A 21,363-nucleotide genomic window follows, 5' to 3' on the forward strand; every position below is an offset into this window, starting at 1 on the left:
TCAATCAATTGGCAGACTCTGGCAGAATGGATTAACAAAGCATGGCCAACCCGGTGGGCGGGGCTCAGTGGTTGAGCATCGACTTATGAACCAGGAGGTCACAGTTTGATTCCCGGTCAAGGGCATGTGCCCGGGTTGCAGGCTGGATCCCCAGTAGGGGGCGTGCAGGAGGCAGCTGATCAATGATCCTCTCCTATCATTGACGCTTCTCTCTCTCTCTCCCTTTCCCTTCCACTCTGAAAGCAATAAAAATGTATTTAAAAACAAAACATGACCAGCTATATACTGTTTACAGAGATCCCTTTAGATACAAAACCACAGAGTTAAAAGGGAAAGGATGAAGAAGACATTGCTTGCAAACAGTAACGGAAAAGAAGAGCGTGAGTGGCTATATCAATGTCAGACAAAATAGACATTCAATCAAAAAAGGTTACAAAACACAAGAGACATATGTCAATGCAAGGTTCAATACAACAAGATGTAACCGTTATCAACATTTACATACCCAATGACAGGCCATCTAAATACATGAAGCAAAGATTGACAGACTTGAAGGAGAAATACAGAAATACAGTTTCACAATAATAGTTGTTGGAGACTTTAATATCCCACTTTCAACGATGGTGACAACAATCAGATAGAAGATAAGGAAACAGAGGACTTGAACCAGACAATAAATCAGCCAGATCTAACCCAACAACAGAACACGTTCTTCACGCGCACGTGGAACATTGTCCAGGGCAGACCATCTGCTAAGCCACAAAGTAAGTCTCAACAGGCTTAAGAATACAGATATCACACAAAGGGCCATGGGATGAAGTCAGTAACCAGCAACAGAAAGGCAACTGGAAAAGTCACAACTTTGTGAATTAAAAAACCCCACATATTTTAAAACAACCAACCAATGGGTTAAGTAAGAAATCACAGGAAAATGAGAAAACACTTAGACACAAACGAAAATACACACCATAGACTAAAACTCGTGGGATGCAGGGAAAGCAGTGCTAAGGGGAAATATATCAATAAATACAGTAAAAACCAAGAAGGATCGCAAATCAACCACCCAGCTTCGCGAGTAAAGGAACCGGGAAACCGCTCGAAGCTGGAAGGAAATAATAAAGATCAGAGCAGAGAACAGGACAGCAGGTGAGAACTCCTCCACGTCTCCCCGTGCGGTCCTTAGGGACTAACAGCCTCTCGATACACAAACACCAAGTGTTCTTCTTTCCTCCCAGAGCCCTCTGCCCGGTTCGCGTGGAGGTCAGGCCTAGACCAACTTCTTCCTTGGCTTTCCCATCACCATCTCCCAGGGTATCTTTCCTGGGCGCCCCCCCCCCCTGTTCTGTATCAAATGCCTTTCTCTTCCTGCATTTTCCTCTTCATTTTAGTGGCGCTCGAACCCCAGCAGTGCCCTGCACGGCGGCCGGCGGGATGGAACAGCTGGTACACTTGGCTACTCGCCTGCTGCCTGGACTCCCACAGCGGGCTGAGTGTGGGATCCGGCGTGGAAGCATTTTGCCCTCAGGGTTTCCCTGTCCTGCTCCACTGGCTCCCAGCTCTCAGCTGCTGGTGAGATTCACCTTCCGACCCTCCGTGGCCTGTTTGGGAACCGGGGGGGCTGTCTTTCACCTACGCAGGGGTCCTCAAACTTTTTAAACAGGGGCCAGGTCCCTGTCCCTCAGACCGTGGGAGGGCCGGACTATAGTTTAAAAAAAAACTATGAACAATTCCTATGCGCACTGCGGGCCCGGGACACGTCGGCTGCTAAGCAGGACAGGCAGCGGCACCCGGCGGGCCGGATACATGTTTTCAGCGGGCCGCATGTGGCCCGCGGGCTGTAGTTTGAGGACCCCTGACCTACGGTTTCCCTCCAACTACTGGTGCTAGTTGCTTCACTGGCCCTTTTCACAGTCTCCCACCTCTTAATTCTGAGAAATTTTCTCCTATTCATTGAATAATGTCTTCCCCTGCATTTTAGTTTGACATCTTATTTATTTACGTGCCCTTGACTTCTCAGTGCGCAGGCCACTGCTCTAACCACTGAGCTACCCGCCAGGGCTTATCTTATTTTTAACCTCCAAGTGCTCCTTTTTTAAAAAAATATATTTTATTGATTTTTTACAGAGAGGAAGGGAGAGGGATAGAGAGTTAGAAACATCGATGAGAGAGAAACATCGATCAGCTGCCTCCTGCATACCCCCTACTGGGGTCGTGCCCGCAACCAAGGTACATGCCCTTGACCGGAATCGAACCTGGGACCTTTCAGTCCGCAGGCTGACGCTCTATCCACTGAGCCAAACCGGTTTTGGCTCAAGTGCTCCTTTTTAACACATGTCTTCCAAAAGTACCAGCATGCTTTTATGTTTTGCATGTCCTCTCTCTGAGGACAATCTCGTTTCGAACCCCCAGCACCGTCCTCCGCTTCCTTGCCATTTCTCCTCGCTGTCCGTGTGGGCTCAGAATCTCCCACGGGACCCTGCCCTCGCCGTCTCATGTTCTCTGGCAAGCGCTCTACACGGAACGGGAGGGTGCTCCAGAGCCACCGGAAGCTCTGTGTGAACTGCCCTGGTCCGATGAGCTTCTCGGGAAGTGCCCGGAGCGGCCCGGAGGTTCACGGGGGAGTCTTCCTCAGTGAGAGCTAGTCCCTTCGGGGAGCGCCAGCGAGCAAGTGGGAAGGGGGACGGCCTGCCTTTGCTGGGGTGCCCCTCTCGCCCTCTACTGTAGGCTCTAACGACGAGGGTTGGATTAATCGGGGCACACAGCCCGTCTCCTGCACTGGCAGCGAACGCCTCTCACCTCTCAGCTCATCAGCACTGAGAACTACCACGGAAAAGGAGAAACTCTGTCCACCTGCAGACAAAAAGGGTACTCGGTTTTACGTATCTTACTTTCTTATTGATTTTCAGAGGGAGAAAGAGAAACGCGTGTGTGAAATGGCACCTGCTTGTTCACCGGGGAGGGGGAGCCTTTCCCACACGTTATTTGCATTTTCCATTTCTTCTCCAGAAATAACCTGTTCGTTTCCTTCGCGCTGCTTTCCTCAGGGAATCCGCCTTTCTTTCCGATTTCCAGGAGTTCTTTATACAGATCAGAAACGTGAATCTTTTACCAAATAAATACATTGGAGATTCCTTTGCGTCTTTTGTGTTATGATTTTTTTAAGGTTTTAGTTTTTTTCTGGTAACAAACTCAGAAGTTTCTCATTTTTACAAAATCAAAGCTATCAATTGTGTCTTTTCTGGTCTGTGCTGTGGCATCATGCTTGGAAAAGTCTCCTGACTCCAATCTCATCACATTTGCTTCCCTTAAATAATTAAGCAACTGAAGGGGTTGCTCCGTTTTCTCTTATTTGAATTCTAGTGCAGGGACCTCTCTGGAATCAATGTGACAACACGTATTCCAAGAATATGCCCCACTCTGCTCGGACTTCCCATCTCTGCCTCCCAGGGCAAGCTGCAGCCGTGAGCACCAGGGTCTGACCCGGGACGGGACGGGATGGGACGGGATGGGACGGGCGGGGCAGGCTTCTCCAGGTGGGCGCGGCCCCTGGGAGTCCCTCAGAGCCTTGTCGGGGTCCACAGATCAAACTATGTTCACAGTAACGCTAGGCTGTTTTCGCCCTTTCCTCATGAGGCCACATGATGTGCAATGACATCATTGTTCTGATGGCTAATGAAATGTATACGTGTGTATTCTTACATTTTCTAGAAATTTCTAGTGGTAGTTTTAGTGTATAAATATGAGTTTTCAGAGATTAACTCAATTGGCTCTCAGTTATTTTACTGTGTACTTACTAGCTACTGGCGCTCACGGCTGCAGCTTGCTCTGGGAGGGAGATGGAAGTCCGAGCAGAGTGGGACATATTCTTGGAATACGTGTTGTCACATTGATTCAGAGAGGTCCCTGCACTAGAATTCTAAGAGAAAATGGAGCACCCTCTTCAGTTGCTTAGTTATATCTGCTGGTAGCTGCAGATATCCTATCTAATAAAAGAGTAATATGCAGATTGACCATCACTCCAACACACAAGATGCCTGCCCTCATGTGGTCACAAGATGGCGACCACAAGATGGCCAGCAGGGGAGGGCAGTTGGGAGGGACCAGGCCTGCAAGGGAGGGCAGTTGGGGGCGATCAAGCCTGCAGAGGAGGGCAGTTGGGGGTGACCGGACCTGCAGCAGAGAGCAGTTGGGGAGGGACCAGGCCTGCAGGGGAGGGCAGTTAGGGGTGACCAGGCCTGCAGGGGAGGGCAGTTAGGGGTGACCAGGCCTGCAGGGGAGGGCAGTTAGGGGCAAACAGGTTGGCAGGGGAGCAGTTTGGCATCAATCAGGCTGGCAGGAGAGTGGTTAGGGGGTGATCAGGCTGGCAGGCAGAAGCGGTTAGGGGCAATCAGGAAGGCAGGAAGGTGAGCAGTTGGGAGCCAGCAGTCCTGGATTGTGAGAGGGATGTCCGACTGCCCGTTTAGGCCCGATCCTACCTGGGCAGTCAGACATCCCTCGAGGGATCCCATATTGGAGAGGATGCAGGCTGGGCTGAGGGACAACCCACCCCCCCTTGCACGAATTTCGTGCACCAGGCCTCTAGTCTGTATATATTATTTTTCAATACATAGATATTTTGAAATCCTTAAGTCTTCCTTGTGCTTATTATACTGATATCTAGAAGTACACTTTGTCTTGTTTTATAATATTTTACCAACCCTCCAGTTTAGTTTCTAATTACATACTGTTAGCTATAACCCATGTAAACAAAGCTCTTCGGGGTCCACAGTAATTTAAGACTGTAACAGGGTCTTGACAGCAAGACGTCTGAGCATTGCTGGGTTTCAGGATACTGTGGTAACAAAAACCCAAACATCCCAAAGGTTTACTTCTTCCTCACGCACACGTCCACCGCCGGCCAGCTAGCGATCTGCTTGGCCATGTCCGCAGGCCCCAGGCTGACGGACAGCCACCCTCTGGAACCACTGCTGTCACCGAGGTCAAGGGAGGAGCAGGACACACCGAGGCTCACACCGGCATCTGAATGCCCCAGCCTGAGCTTGACACACGGCTTCCGCTCACGTCACCGCTAGAACTAATCACAGGGCCTCCGGCGACCACCAGGGAACCAGGAAGCACAGCCCTACTGTGAGCTGGGCAGCGAAGACCAGTGAGGCTGGGTGGGCACTGACAGCTACCAGGATGCCACCTCATCCAACACGGAAGACCTATCAGAGCGAGTGAGTAACAACGTAATAGCTCAGACCCACGCCCCCCCAAGGAACAGCAAAGCCACCGGGATTTTTGCTGCTGACGCCTCTAATTTCAAGCTCAAACTTCCAGGCAGTATCTACATTGCTGCATTTCAGCAACAAAGTCCCCACAAACTATATTCAATTAGATTTTGGGACGTTTGCCTAATTACCACAATTGAAGATTCATTACTGTCCATATGTTCCATGACAATCAGACTGACATAAGCTGCAGCAGCTAATAAAAACCTGTAATTTTTTTAATGATGCTTGGTGCTCATACAATTTAAAGGGAAAAAACAGGCTCTGGCACTAATTAGCAGCGAGCCTGGGCCCCGGAGCCAAGGAGCTGCTGCACGAGGAGAAAGCGCGCGGGGATGATCTGGCGTCACTGAGCGGGCACGAGTGTCAATACGGAGACGAGGCCACCCCTCGCCAGGCACTAACACGCACCCCTGCGCTGCACCTGGACACAGGTCCTCCTGCATTTCGTGAAGGTTCCCGCCCAGTCTGAAGCTTCTCGCGGAACCCCGCACGCGGACGCAGCTGCCCTGGTCACCGCAGCTCTCGCGCTGTCCACTGAGGTGCGGAGCAGCTCCCGCACGCGGCTTCGGCCTGCGCTGCGACAGACCCCCCTGGCGGCGTGTGGTGGGGCCGCTCACCCTGCCTGACCCACCTCCGTAAGGAGCTTCCAAGTAGAACAGAAACTCAGCGGGGGCTAACCCAGGTCTCGGGTAAAAATCCAGCTGCTTAACCGCCAACAGCCAAAACTGTACAAGAAACCCGATGCCCCTGACACTGACTTACTCCAAGCGCCATTGCTGCTGCTCCATTAAAGGTGGCCAACAAGCGACCTTTCACCACCGCAACAAGGAAACAAGGCAGACAGCCCACGTCTGGCCGACGGGGAAGGGACAGGCCCCGCAGGGAAGGCCAGCATGGACGCGGACTCGGACGGAGGCTCCTGGGCCTGGCTCATCTGGGCTCCAGCATAAAGGATGTGTTTGAATTTGCTCTCTTCCTCTTGTAACTGACTGTAAACAATTTTTTTAAAAAAATATATTTTATTGATATTTTACAGAGAGGAAGGGAGAGAGATAGAGAGCTAGAAACATTGATGAGAGAGAAACATCGATCAGCTGCCTCCTACACACCTCCCACTGGGGATGTGCCCGCAACCAAGGTACATGCCCTTGACCGGAATCGAACCCGGGACCTTTCAGTCCACAGGCCGACGCTCTATCCATTGAGCCAAACCGGTTTCGGCTGTAAACAATTTTTAAAAGTGAACATTTAGATTGCTCCACACGGACACTTGGTGAACTCCTTCCAGGAAGTTCCTCTAGAATGACTTGTTGCCAGAATTGCAATGTGATCCTCGAGAACACAACGTGTCCCACAGGCAGAACACACCTGGGCCAGGGGAGCGTGGCGCTGTTTACCTGCGAGGGGATCACAGACTAGATGTGGACGTGTGTGTCCGCTAAAAACCCTCACAGGGCTCAGTGGCTGAGCACTGACCTATGAACCAGAAGGTCACGGGTTTGATCCCCAATGTGAGACCTGCAGGAAGCAGCTGATCAATGATTCTGTCTCATTATTGATGTTTCTCTCTCTCTCTCCCTTCTTCTCTGAAATATATATGTATATATACTTATATATATGTATATGCCACAAAAAGCCCCACACACGATTTAACTACAGAAACGCTAATGGTGGGGAAGTAAGTTCCGGGCAGTGAGAAGGCCAAGAAAACCTCACAGAGGCGGGGCGGTGGGATCTAATGGGAATGCAGAAGGTGGGTTTTGACTTGCGGAGGTACCCAACACAGGCAGGGTATTTCAGGGGGACAAATGCCCTAAAGGAAGGAATATAAGCCCTGGCCGGTGTGGCTCAGTGGATAGAGCGTTGGCCTACGGACCAAGGGGTCCTGGGTTCCATTCCAGTCAAGGGCACATGCCTCGGTTGCAGGCTCCTCCCCGGCCCAGGCCCTGGTCAGGGCTCATGCAGGAGGCAACCCATCGATGTGTTTCTCTCATATTGCTGTTCCTCTCTGTCTTTCCCTCTCTCTTCCACTCTCCCTAAGAAAATGGGAAAATATCCTTGGGTGAAAAAGGAAGGAAGGGAGGAAGGGAGGGAGGGAGGGGGGAGGGAGGAAATAAGTAGACAGAAAGCAGGTAAGAAATGAATGCACCTGCTCATTGATTCCGCAGACATCAGTAAGTGCCACGCTGTGCTGGGGGTAACAGTAAGCCTTTTGACTGTAGGATGCCGTGGAGCTTCGTGGAAAAGGCAGAACATCGCGAAGCAGGCAGAGTCCCCAACCCCTAAGGAGGGCCTTTAAAAAGGAGCCGAGCGTGGACCCTGGCCCAGTAAACCGGGGCAGGCACACAAGGTTTCTGGGCAGGAAAACGATACGATCAGACGCTTCGTTAGTACTCATTTGGTATCGCTTAGCTAAAATGGTCAGAAATCAAAACCAGAGACGGAAGAAAACTACAGAGAAATGAGGGTGGATGGTGTGCAGGCCTAGAAATCACCAAGGAAAAGAAGGGATGAGGGGCTGCAGCGAGGATTCCTGACTGGGTGACCCGTGGGCCAGCCTAAAGGGACCCAATGGGACACGGAGAAGAGACGCACGGGTCCGGGAGAAGCGGGCGGCAGTCAGGCTTAGAGACGCTGAAGTGACCAAGTAAGCACAATGCCAGGGGCAGATGGAGGCTGGGCCAAAGCACAGCTGAAAGGGGGCCTCGCTGGTGTGTGTGTGTGTGTGTGTGAGAGTGTGTGTGTCTCTGTGTGTGTGTGTGTGCGTGTGTATGTGTGTGCCAAAGCACAGCTGAAAGGGGGCCTCGCTGGTGTGTGGGTGTGTGTGTGTGTGTGTGTGCGCGAGAGAGAGTGTGTGTGTGTGTCTGTGTGTGCCAAAGCACAGCTGAAAGGGGGCCTCACTGGTGTGTGTGTGTGAGTGTGTGTGCGAGAGAGAGTGTGTGTGTGTCTGTGTGTGTGTCTGTGTGTGCCAAAGCACAGCTGAAAGGGGGCCTCACTGGTGTGTGTGTGTGAGTGTGTGTGCGTGAGTGTGTGGGTGTGCGTGCGCCTGTGTGTGTGCCAAAGCACAGCTGAAAGGGGGCCTTGCTGGGGGCGGGGAGTGTGTGTGTGTGTGTGTGTGTGTGTGTGTGTCAAAGCACAGCTGAAAGGGGGCCTTGCTGGGGGCGGGGTGTGTGTGTGTGTGTGTGTGTGTGTGTGTGTGTGTGTGTGCAGCACTGAACCTGGGGAAATTCTGAGGACAGAGAATGAGCCCCGCCCGGCGAGGTGACAAAGAGGAGCAAGGAGCCCCCGGGAGCTGACGGGGACTGAAGGTGGCCAATGACGTCACAAGTGCATCTGGACAGACTGACAGCCATAGAATACTTCCCCTGCCGGCTCCTTGTTCAGGACTGACCATCACAGTCTTAAGGCTGGTATTGGAACCCCCATTTCACACATAAAATAGTGGGGACCAAAAAGATTAAATGACTTGTCTACGATGCAAGAGTTTACCTGATGATGAACCCCGACCCAGAAGCTGGCTAGAACTTCCTAACGTGTAGCCTGGCTCAAACGGAACTGTGTTTCATAAAACAGATCGCTTTTGGAGAGTGAGAGGCAACCTACAGAGGGATCAGACAGTTACAAACCCCTCAGACAGAAGACACCCAAATTACATAAAACAACTCCAACCAATCAATAAGAGCATTCCTTAGGACTCTTACGCTCATGCTAGCGATAAAAAGGTGCCGGCATCTACTTTCCATACGATGCGCCCATTACTAGGTAAGCTCTCTCGCCTCGTTTTCCCAGCAGCCCTCGGCAGTGAACTTCTGGTCTGGCTTTGGCAGATAAAGAAACGGCCCAGAGAAGTGCAGGAACTCGCCCCAGACGAGGCTGCGAGGGAGTCTGACTCACACCGACTTCAAGGGCTCTGCTGTTTCAGCCTTGACGCCTCTCCCGGCTCCGTGGCCGGGTCTTCGGCCTCTCCCGGCTCCGTGGCCAGGTCTTCAGCCTTTCCAGGCAACCCCCCACCCGCCCACAGGCGCCCAGCATGCGAGGCCCGGGCTGAGTGTAAGGGCGGGGCGGACACGCTGCATCTCACAGTGTTCTGGAAGCGGGCCCCCTGCAGCCATTTTCAGGCTCTTCATCTGGGACAGGTGGGCTTACGAGATAAACAATCACCTCACGAACAAGCCAGAAAAGCCGAACAGGAGGTTGACCAAACCGTTCCAGGTTTCTACACCCAGGAATAACCTTTGAACCTGAAGTACGTTCCACTTAGAAGGAAAGAATTACGAAATTTACGGAATGCATTAACCCTCAAAATGTAACGTTAAGTTCAAAAAGGTACTAGGCTGCCCTGGCCGGTGTGGTCCAGTTGGTTGAGCGTCGTCCCATGCACAGAAAGGTCACGGGTTCGGTTCTGGCCTGGTTAGGGCTTGTACAGGAGGCAACCGATTTATGTTTCTCTCTCTCTCCCTTCCCCTCTCTCTAAAAATCAATGAACATGTCCTCGGGTAAGGATCAAAAACAACAACAAAAAGCCCTAGCCAGTTTAGCTCAATGGATAGAGCATCGGCCTGTGGACTGATGGGTCCCAGGTTCGATTCCGGCCAAGGGCACATGCCTGGGTTGCGGGCTCGATCCCCAGTAGGGGGTGTGCAGGAGGCAGCTGATCAATGATTCTCTCTCATCATTGATGTTTCTATCTCTCTCTATCCCTCTCCCTTCCTCTCTAAAATCAATACAAAAATTAAAAACAACAACAAAAAAAGTATTAGGCAACTAGTAATGACAGAACTCTATAAACACTAAGAAAGCGTGACCTTTAAGGGTGATGGGGCAGAGGGTGACCCCTGTCCTCCAGTGCACGTCTCTGCTGACCACAGCGTGAGCACGGCTGGGCCCAAACCGCAGAAATCCTGATTCCTGATCAGAGGTCATTCCAAGGGCCTAGGAAATACTTTCCTGCCACGGTACAATTTTGTTTTCATTTCTCTTCCCGGGCACGCCCATCTGTGTATCTGGTGCCCTTGAGACACAACAGTTAAAAAAAAAAAAAAAAAAAAAAGGCCAATGTCTTAGAGAAATGAGCTCAAGTTCCTTTCTGGGTCAAAATTAATGGTTTGGATCCTATCTCCACATCCAGAGCGTGGCTTCTTTCTCCCTAAGAGCCTGACCTTATACCTTCTCTCGTCCGTGTCCATCTGCTATACCTGCCCACTCGGGCAGACGCCTTGTGGTTGATGTCTGTTGGCATTTTAATGCTGAGGAATGCTCTGGCTCCTGCAAGCCAGCGAGGGAACACTGTGCACCGAGTGCGTGCGGGCCCGGGTCCAAACAGGATCCTCTCGTCTCGAAGGAGGCACCACGTCCACTACGAGCTTTTCCAGGGGCGTGGGGTCTGCAGGACGCGGGTGCCACGACAGCGGTAACAACAGCGATGTTCCCAGCGCTCTTTTATTTTTTGTGTGCGGCCCTTTCCGACATTTATTCTATTTTATTTATTTATCTGTAAGTTGTTTTATTTTTTTTATTTTTTTTTAAAATATATTTTATTGATTTTTTACAGAGAGGAAGGGAGAGGGATAGAGAGCCAGAAACATCGATGAGAGAGAAACATCGATCAGCTGCCTCCTGCACACCTCCCACTGGGGATGTGCCCGCAACCAAGGTACATGCCCTTGACCGGAACTGAACCCGGGAGGCCGCAGGCCGACGCTCTATCCACTGAGCCAAACCGGTTTCGGCTGTAAGTTGTTTTAAATCCTGCCGTGAACAAGGCAGGGCATAAATAAAATACAAACGTAAAATGAAAAGTTTAATAAAAAGGTAAACACAGCCCTGACTGGTTTGGCTCAGTGGATAGAGCGTCGGCCTGCAGACCGAAGGGTCCCGGGTTCGATTCCGGTCAAGGGCATGTGCCTTGGCAGCGGGCACATCCCCAGTGGGAGGTGTGCAGGAGGCAGCTGATCGATGTTTCTCTCTCATCGATGTTTCTGGCTCTCTATCCCTCTCCCTTCCTCTCTGTAAAAAATCAATAAAATGTATTTTTTTTAAAAAAAAGGTAAACACTCAAATTCCATAGCCGCACAAAACGTGCTGCTTGTATGCCCCGTATTTCCCGATCCACGTGTTATCACTGCACGCATGGCAAAGAGAAAAGCTTTCAATTGAATTCTCTTTAAGAAAGCAAAAGGGGAAAAAAAAGAAAGGTATTTGGGTAGATAATGCAGAACCAGAGCATTAAACTTTCAAGAGGCAATTGTTTGAAACGCCCAAAGCAGCCAAGTAATAACTAGCTTATGGTTCATTAAAGAAAACACATTTTTCAATTTAACCCCACGATGTTTGCTGACCACATGATGAGATGTCAGCGGAACGAGCTGGGTCTCCTAACAGTTCCCGCCCCACCTCGAGGCAGGACCACCAGGCGCCCTTCTGGACTGGGCCTGGCAGAGCCTCTGCCTCCGTGGAGTCCTCCTCCCTGCCCGCCCCACCAGAGCTGACAGCGCCCACAGCTGTATCTTCGGGTCCCACTCTGCCTGTTTGCACTGTGCCTGCACCCTACTCCCAGGCTTAGCCCAGCTTCTGGGAGCCCCTCCCCACGCCCTCCAAGTCAAACGCATGACTTGCAGGAAGCAGAGTTCAGAGAGAAAACTGTCTTTTGAAGTAAAAAAAAAAAAAAAAAACACTTGGTACTTTGAACAGAAAGAGCAAAGAAAGCTTTGGGAAGTCAGAGCTACTGCTAGCCCTAAGTTCTGGTACTAGGTTTTTTATTAGCACAACAGACGGACAGCAAATTTAGCCAGGACAAAGCATACCACCGCTTTCTATGCACATGTACGCCTTTTTAACATCAGCAAAATCTCATGCTTACCAAACTTCAAAAACTAACAGGAAATCTCATCTGAATATCCGCTTCCGTCAGGCACTGTGTACATTTCCTTACTCCACTGCAATGCTCCCAACATCCAACACACAGTAAGTGCTTATTAATACTTGGTTAGATGCTAACTAACACTTCAATGTCAAAGAAAAGGCAAGAAGGTTAACCGAGCAGGGGCACGAAACTCCCGGAACGGTGAAGGCGGGATTCGCGCAGGCCTCGCAGCAGAGCCCCGAATACTCGCAATAGCTCTAAGAAGGACAGCTGTCATTAAGTGGAGACTTTGCGAGGACTTGGTCAAGGTCACCCGAGTGGCATCGTGGGCTACAACTCCTGCTCCTAGGCCTCTTTTTTTTTAACCCTCACCCAAGGATATTTACCCATTGATTTTTAGAGAGAGTGGAAGAGGGAAAGACGGAGAGAAACACATCGATTGGCTGCCTCCCGCACATCCGGAATCAAACCCGGGACCCTTCGGTCCACAGGCCAACACTCTATCCACTGAGCCAAACGGGCCAGGGCTCCTCAGCCCCTTTTCTATACGATGCCTTAGGAATGTGATCATCTGCGTGTTAGGTGTTCAGACAACCAGGGCTCGCTTACCACTACCTGCCCAACGCAGCGTAACCAGGCTCCCTGCTGTAACCGCGGAACTTCTGAACGTACTGTGGATGGGAAACTCCCCAAGGAATGACCTTCTCAGACCCATCTTTTTTTTTTTTTTTTTTTTTAAATATATTTTATTGATTTTTTACAGAGAGGAAGGGAGAGGGATAGAGAGTTAGAGACATTGATGAGAGAGAAACATCGATCAGCTGCCTCCTGCACACTCCCTACTGGGGATGTGCCCGCAACCAAGGTACATGCCCTTGACCGGAATCGAACCCGGGACCCTTCAGTCCCCAGGCCGACACTCTATCCACTGAGCCAAACCGGCTAGGGCCAGACCCATCTTTAAATGGCTCACGCAGACCCAGCGTGAGGTTAGGTAAGCCATGAACGAATGAACACACAGCACCTCACTGCTTTAGCGGGACCTGTGTGGGCACAGGACTTAGCTGAGCCCTTTGTGCTCAATTTCTGCAGCTGGCCAGCCCGTGCTGGCTGGGGGCGTGGGTGCCTTTGTGAGAAATGGCTTTCCTCCCATCTACAATTCAAACTCAGATGTTGAGCCCACTCCCTGGTGTGGGCTGAACTTGAGAAACCAGACAACCAACAACCGTGGGAAGAACAGCGTGCCCTCTACCAGGGAAGGAGAATGCAGGAACTTTGGGGAAACGTTTTATTGGTAGGTCATGATTCTCGTGTCATCACTGTTGTGGAAGGATGAAGATCCCAGAATGCTGATCTCAAGAAAGAAAACCTTTTAAAGTTTATTTAACTGTGTTGTTTTTTTTGTTTGTTTAAAACTTGAAAAGGGATTGGCTCCTTTAAAGCTAAATTGACTGGGACCAAGATCTTAAAACTGGATATGAACATTGCTGAGTGATGTGTAAAAATGAAACGCTTTCGAAGGTAATTCAACATTGATAAGTAGAAATTATCCATTATTCAGAAATAAATTAGGTTTAAAATGTATCAATTAAAATGTCTAAAAAAAAGTACAAAGATCAAAGTAATTTTACTCCGATTTATTATTCAGGAATCTTTTCTCCAAATAAATTTTGGAAAATCGTCTCAGAAATCTCAGATCAGTTAGATTTTAGGCCGTCATGATGCCTCTGACTACAGTGAGGCAGAGACGCTGACCTGGTTTTGGTGTACCCAGGTAATGATAAATTATTCCTTTCCCTCAGCGTGCGACAGGCAATGGCCACTCTGTAAACAAGAGATCCAGAACACCAGAGAAAGGGTCATTCACAATCACACGTGTCTTTTTTATGGCAGAACCTGACTAGCTGCCTGCTTCACTCTCTGGACCATAACTGAGGGGATATTCTAAAGTTTAAAAGCGGGGGTGATTCTTTTTTTTTTTTTTTTTTAAGGGAACCTTTTTCTTTAAAATGTGTTTTTACTGGTTTTTAGAGAAGAAGGGAGAGGGACAGAGATAGAAACATCAAGCCTGCAATTCGGACATGTGCCCTGACTGGAAACTGAACCAGTGATCTCTCTTGGTTTCCTGGGTTGATGCTCAACCACTGAGCCACATCAGCCAGGCTCTTCTTCCTTTAAAAAATTTGTTTTCATTCATTGATTTTAGAGAGAGGGAGGGAGGAAGGGAGGGGGGAGAGAGAGAGAGAGAGAAACACTGACTTGTTGTTCCACTTATCCACGCATTCATTCATTGGGTGTCCCTTGTATGTGTGCTGATGGGGGATCAAACCTGCAACCTTGACATACAGGGATGATGCTCCAAAGCAACGGAGCTACCTGGCCAGGCGGAAGGAAGATTCTTAAGCTGATTTTTGACATTTCTAATTACTCCAATTGTAACTATGTATTCTGATTCTAACTTTCACATTTTTATTTGTTGATTTATTTGTCTCTTTATTTATCTATTTATTTTTCTAATTTTTACATTTCTAACCAGAATTTCCAGGTTGCTTCCATTTGAGACTCCCAGGGAGAAGTCTCTGAACTTCCGGAACACTGAGTGAAGGCCCTGCGATGTCCTGGTGGGAATGCTCTCACCTCCTCCAGTTACGCTACGTGGCATCAGAAGCTAGCAGCAAACAAAACGGGTGTCACTGCCCTGACCGGTTGGCTCAGTGGATAGAGCGTCGGCCTGCGGACTGAAGGGTCCCAGGTTCAATTTCGGTCAAGGGCATGTACCTTGGTTGTGGATACATCCTCAGTGGGGGGTGTGCAGGAGGCAGCTGATCGATGTTTCTCTCTCATAGATGTTTCTAACTCTCTATCCCTCTCCCTTTCTCTCTGTAAAAAATCAATAAAATATATAAAAAAAAAAAAAACAACAAAAAACGGGTGTTACTGTCCACTTCCAGCCACACATGTAAGAAATAAGATGACTTCTATTTTTTCTCTCACTCTCCAACGAAACGTTGTTTTACCTTCAGGTTGCCTTCTGATTTCACAAAAAGGTCCTAGTAAATGTCAAGTCCAGAGACCCCCCTTCAGAGCTTATCTTACAGACTCAGGAGATAAAGTCGGCGGCACACCTTCAACATGGAGTTTGTTGACAAAGGCCACACAAAATGACGTCAGCGAAAGGACATGTTCCACAGGGATTTCGCTTATAGTCATAAATGTGGGAAGAGCCTTCACTCATTGGTAGTAGTCAACTTTCTAAAAAAAATATTTGGGGATTTTATTTGATTTTTGCTAATCCTCATTTGAGGATATTTTTCCATTGATTTTTAGAGAGTAGAAGGGAGGGGGTGAGACCAAGAGAGAGAAACATCGATGGGTTGCCTCTAGGGCCAGGGATCCAACCTGCAACTGAGGTACATGCCCTTGACAGGCATCGGACCTGAGACCCTTCAGTCTCAGGCCCATGCTCTATCCACTGAGCCACACCCGTTAGGGTGGTAGCAGTAAAACTTTCTAAAAGAAGTATCTGTTTGGCTCCCGCCCTTCAGTCCAGGAACAATGACAGGTCCTCAGATTCCAACAGTTTCAAGATATACTTTTGACAAATGTTTACCTAGGAGTCTGGCTAAGCCTATTAGTATAGCCATTTCTGATGATTTGCAGCTAGTATTCTGTAAGTCTGGTAAACAGGTCAGTGGCAGCTAAATTACTGATAACCCAGACTAACTATAAAGGGATAAGGAAGGCTGACTTCAGAAAAGCTAGTTTCATCACCTGCTTTGCTTTTAAGAACTGCAGAAAGCTTGAAGAATAACTAGCCAGACAGCTTCATTAAAAGGGCAAGAGCCCTGTCCTTGTGGCTCCGTTCAGGAGGGTCGTCCTGAACACTGAAAGGTCGTGGGTTCGATTCCTGGTCAGGGCACATACCCAGGTTACGGTTTAGTCCCCGGTTGGAGCCAATATGGGAGACAGCAGATGCTCACATCCATGTCCCTCTTTCAAATCAATGAGCATGTCCTTGGGTGAGGATTGGGGGGGGAGGGGGGCGGGCGGGAAGAAACCAAAGGCCAAAGTGATTTACCCAAAGCCTCGCTCGCTGTTGTTAAGTTACACAAAGCTCTATGACAGCCTAACATGACTTCTAATTCCCAAAAATATCTCACTGGGTTTTCAAAGTACCTAACGTTTGAGGGGTTTTCACGCGGGGTTCCCCAGAACACAGTCCCAGAGCCGGCAGCTCTGTGGTCTGAGGGCCGGGAAGCGAGGGTGACAACCCAGGGCTGAACTCGGGCTCCTGCACTTCCCAGAGGTGTGCCTGTGGGCCGGTGACTTCCTCTCGCTCTGCCTCAATTTTCCCCGCCATGAGCCAAGGATATCACGACACCGACCTCAAGGGCTCACGCGAGAATCACGGGAGGTAATGTGTTCGTTCAGCAGGGTGGCCCTGCACGAAGTGGGCACTGGGGGGGACGACACGTGAGCTGTTGGGCACCACGCAGACCAGCTCGGCCCTGAACAGCCAAACCTGCTAGTTCCGATCACTCGAAACCCTGAGATGGCAGCAGGGGTCCTCCGGCGGGGCTGGGAAGACGGGACCCCGCAGCTTAGAGACAAATGCCCCACCTTCTGCCCTGACCTTGGAAGCCTTCCTGCCCTTCACGCCCGTCTCGAAGGCACGAGGCAACAAGGACACCTACTGGGCCCTGCCCACGTGCCCGACACTCTCTCACTATGTTGTTGGGAGGGGACCGGGCACAAGCACTGGTGTGGGAATCGACGCGCCCGCGAGGCCGCGCGTGGGGCTCCACTCCCTTCCTGGCCACAGAGCTGCTTCCCAATCTGCAGCCTCCGAACTGAGGCTGTGGGTCCGGGAGGCTCTTCCTCCAGCTTCTGGGGAGAGGAGCGCGCCAGGCGCGTGCCCCGGAGCCTGGGTCACTCCAGGGGCCCGACAGACCCTTGCGGAGGCCGCCTGGTGGCTTTGACCTTGATACCCAAGGCTCTGTTTCCCATCCTGCCGGCCAGGGGCGATGGCACGACACGGCCCCTCCACCAGGGTGGGTATGTGAGGCGCGCGTGGTCCCAGGTCCTGGGGGACTGGGACTCCCCCTGCGTCTCCTCCCCGGGAGCCCTGTGCCCTCCCGCGGGTGCGGGGCCCCGGCCGCGCCTGGACAGCGCACGCGGCGCCCTGGCCGCCGAGAGCAGGGCACAGGCCGCCGGGACACCCCCGCGCGAGGGCCCGGGTGGTGGGGGCCCCCGATCGGCCGGCGGTCGCGCACGTCAGACGGGGTCACGCGGCCTCCTCGCCGGCCCCGGCCTCCCGCGACGGGAACGGGGCACTCGCCGCCAGCCCGGCCCTCCCGAACGGCCGGGCCCGGCCTCAGCCCTGACGGCATCCCGCCGCAGGCCTCACCTCCCTGCGCACGTTCAGCAACGAGTAATAGTCTTCATTGTCCAGCTCCTCCTCGCTCAAGGCCGTCGCCATCTTCGCAACCTTTCACCCCGCCAAACCGGCAGGCCGTGCTCAAGAGGGACCGGCGGCCGGCGGCGCGCACAGGGCGGGCGGCCTGGCTGCACCACAGCGGCCCCTGGCGGCCCGGAGGCGCGTCGCCGCCGCCCGCGCCGGAGAGCAGCGCGCCTGCACCCTGCGCCCCCGCGCGGCCGAGGGCGGGAGCGGCGCCCGGGGCCCCTCCACGTGCTGCCCGCGCACCTAGAGCCCAGCCGGGCCGCGCCAGGACGGGAAAGGGAGACTTTGCAGTCACAGGAGGTGGTGGTCACCCTCTGGGCGCCCCGGAGACAGGCCCCTGCAGCACCTCCCTGCCTGCCTGGCCGGCTCCCAGTGCGGGGCGCACCCGCTTCCCAAATAGCCCCGCCGGGGCCGCACCCGCTGGCCGTCTTGTCTTTGCACAGGAAACCTCCAAATGGGATTTGTTCTGCCACCATTTCTCTGGACCATCCAGAACCTTGATCAGAGGGTGGGCCTCCCATTTTCATTTCTTATTATCGCCCTATATTTGGAAGCGTCGGGCCAGGTTTCTGCTGTTTAAATGAAGAGGCAGGCCCCATCTGGGTCCTGATCTAATTGTCTTTGGCAGGCGTCTGCACCTCCAGCCCCATCCCGAGCCGCTCTCCTGTAAATTTCTACCTTATAATTTAGCGGTGGAGTCTAATTGATTTCAACCTGGTGCCTGCTGTTTGGTGCATTATTAAAGATGTCTCGGTTACAACCATCTAAATAATTTAAATGTCTTCGAAAGGATGCAGTTATCCAAGAGAGGGTGGACCACGGGGCTCCCGCGCTCCGGCCACCTGTGTGACCTGTCCCAGTGTCCATGATTTCTCAGGGACGGTTGTGGGGCCTTGAGTAGCCACAGGTGCAGACCATCCTTGTTGTCCTTCCTAAGCAGGCCTCCGGGGAGGCTCCGAACACCTGCCTGTGGATTTGAGGAGTTGATTTCTTGCTCTTCTAATTTTTGGCCAGATGCGTGCCATCTGGGCCTCCTCCCCTCCCTTCCCGGTTGCCCCACCTCTGAGGCTCTCTCTGGCAGGGTCTCTGGCAGGAGACGCTGAGGTGCCCTGAGCTGGGTTAGTCAGCAGCGCCGAGCCCCCGTGCAGCGGCCTGTGGGCCGGGTGTAAGTGAAGAGCTATTTCTTTGGCTGTGTGAGGCTTCCCCACAATAGCTTTTCACAGGTCCTCAAGTTCCAGCCGCTTTTCCAGCAATTTTTTCATGGGCTTTGCTTTTTTCTCCTTTGAAGAGCAGTGATTCGGCTCCACGGTCGGCTGGTCTTTAAGAAGTTCTTATAGGGCGGCTGGGCGAGAGAAAGGACAGTGTTGAGACGTTCCTTTTTTCCTTAGGGTTGTAGACATGAATCGGGCCATACGCGTGGTTGGGGAGAGAGAGGAGTTCTCTGCCACCCTTCCTCTGCTTCGGCAAACGCCGCCCCTAGGGTTCATACCAACGGGAATGAACAGCGGCTCCCGGAGGCTCTGCCTCTGCCCTCTCTGCGGCCCATGATATGCGGTTCGGTGGCTCCTTGGAGAGTGGGCGAGTCAAATGGAAAACAAACTTAGATCCACACGGGCCTGAGAGTACAGTTACTTCGGAGGTTGGCCCTTTTGGTTTCTTCCCTCCGACATCTTCACCTGTGATGGGGAAGAAGCATGAAAACCAGGAGCAGTACACAGTAGTGAGTTCACACACACACCGACGGACTGCTCTTGCCAGAACAGCTGACAAAACTCACCCCCTTAACTCACAGCCTTGCACTTTAGTTTTCTTCTTGTTGGGTAAAGCCAGAAAGCATGGCTTAGCTGTAAAGCAAAGCCTAATGTACTTCTAGCAGAGGCCCGGTGCACGACATTCGTGCACTGGAGGGGGGGAGTCCCTCAGCCCAGCCTGTGGGGAGCGGGCCTAAGCCGGCAGTTGGACATCCCCCCGAGAGGTTCTTAGCGCTGCAGCGGAGGCAGGAGAGGCTCCTGCTACCGCCGCTGCACTCGCCAGCTGTGAGCCCAGCTTTTGACGGAGCGGCGCTCCCCTGTGGGAGCTCCTGCGTCGAGCATCTGCCCCCTGGTGGTCAGTGTGCGTCATGGTCACCAGTTGTTTTGCTGTTCAGTCGGTTTGCATATTAGCCTTTTATTATATAGGATGTAATATATTTATAATTTTGTAATACATATATATTTTTATTGATTCCAGAGAGAGGAAGGGAGAGGGTGAGAGAGACAGAAACATCAATGATGAGAGAGAATCATTGATCAGCTGCCTCCTGCACACCCCACACTGGGGCTCTGAGCCCACAACCTGGGCATGTGCCCTGCCCAGGAATTGAACCGTGACCTCCTGGTTCATAGGTTGATAGAGCATCAGCCTGAGGACTGAAGGGTCCAGGGTTTGATTTTGGTCAAGGGCACGTCCCTTGGTTGCAGGTTCCCTAGCCCTGGTTGGGGTGTGTGAGAGGCAAACGATAGGTGTGTCTATCTCACATTGATGTTTCTCTCTGTCTTCCCCTCTCTCTTCCTCCCTCTCTCTCTCTCCCTCTCTCTCTCTCTTTCTCTCTCTTTCTATCTCTCTGCCCTCCCTCCCACCTCACTTCCACTCTTTCTGAAAAATCAATGGAAAAATATCCTTGGGTGAAGATTAACAAAACAAAAAATAAAATTGGTATTTTCAGTTTCGGAAGGCGGAAAGGATTCTGAAGATCGGTTGCACAACAGTGTACCTCACCCTACTGAACCACACACTTGGAAATGGTTATGATGCTAATTTTTCTGTTATGTGCATTTCATCACAATTAAACAATAAGAAAATAATTATGTTTGGAGTCAAGACTTGCTTGTCTTGACTTCGTGTGGCTTCGGCATCCCGAGACGGTTTCCTGACCTCACGGTCACCCAGCAAGCCGAGTGACAAGCAGATGCCGCCCGGGGGTCAGGGGCTGAGCGTCCAGGACTCAGCACAGAGTCCCCGCTGCTTGGGCCACGCCTGGCACACCCTGGGGAGGGCCCGCAGCTTGCACGCCCGCATGTGGTGGCCCTCGCGGGAGGCTCGGCCCGCGGGAGGCAGCGGCCAGCCCAGCTCCCGTTCTGCACAGGTAAAGCTGAAGACACTGCGAGAGGCCAGAGCCGGTGCTCAGCCTTAGTGCGGTGAACATGCGGTGCCGGGCGAGTCCTGTGTGGGACCGCCACCCACCAGCTGTGACAACAAGAACGTCTCCAGACATCGCCCCCAAACTCTTGGGGGACAAAATCGCTCTGTTTGAGACCCTCGGGCTAGACGTGATGACACTATTCGCAAACCCCATGGTTTAATATGTTTTCATTGACTTCAGAGAGGAAGGGGGAGGGAGAGAGAGAAACATTAATGATGAGAATCACTGACCGGCTCCTCCTCACGCCCCCTACTGGGGATCGAGCCCACAACCCGGGCAAGTGCCCTTGACCAGGAATGGAACCGTGACCTCCTGGTTCACAGGTCGATGCTCAACCACTGGGCCACGCTGGCCGGGCGCGCCCGCTTTATTTTAGAGTTCTCTCGTAGACGCTCTGTGCCAAGATGCTGTCAGTGACCGCTTAGGCCAGTGGTCGGCAAATCGTGGCTCGCGAGCCGCGGTTTGCCGCTCTGTTGACTAATGAGTTTGCCAACCACTGACCTAGACTCTCGATTCCAATAATTACAGGCTGTGGTTGTTCCTTGTGATTAAGCCCCTATCCCAGTGGTCGGCAAACTCATTA

General features: G+C 51.8%; 1 protein-coding gene across 4 annotated transcripts in view; it reads right to left on the minus strand.

Annotated features, from left to right (window-relative positions):
- DNAJC11 (DnaJ heat shock protein family (Hsp40) member C11) overlaps nucleotides 1-17,654 on the minus strand; it is a 51,302-nt gene extending 33,648 nt beyond the window's left edge. For 3 of the 4 annotated variants that reach the window (XM_080656771.1, XM_080656770.1, XM_080656769.1), the window contains exon 1: nucleotides 17,546-17,652. In XM_080656771.1, the coding sequence (XP_080512897.1) occupies nucleotides 17,546-17,617 (72 nt within the window). In that variant the 5' untranslated portion in view covers nucleotides 17,618-17,652. Of the gene's footprint in view, nucleotides 1-17,545 lie in introns of all 4 variants that reach the window. The other variant, XM_080656768.1, reaches the window with a different exon arrangement.
- Between the last annotated feature and the right edge of the window lie 3,709 nt (nucleotides 17,655-21,363).

The sequence above is a fragment of the Plecotus auritus genome (genome assembly GCF_963455305.1).
Source record: "Plecotus auritus genome assembly, chromosome: 2".
In the NCBI taxonomy this organism is placed as follows: Eukaryota; Metazoa; Chordata; class Mammalia; order Chiroptera; family Vespertilionidae; genus Plecotus; species Plecotus auritus.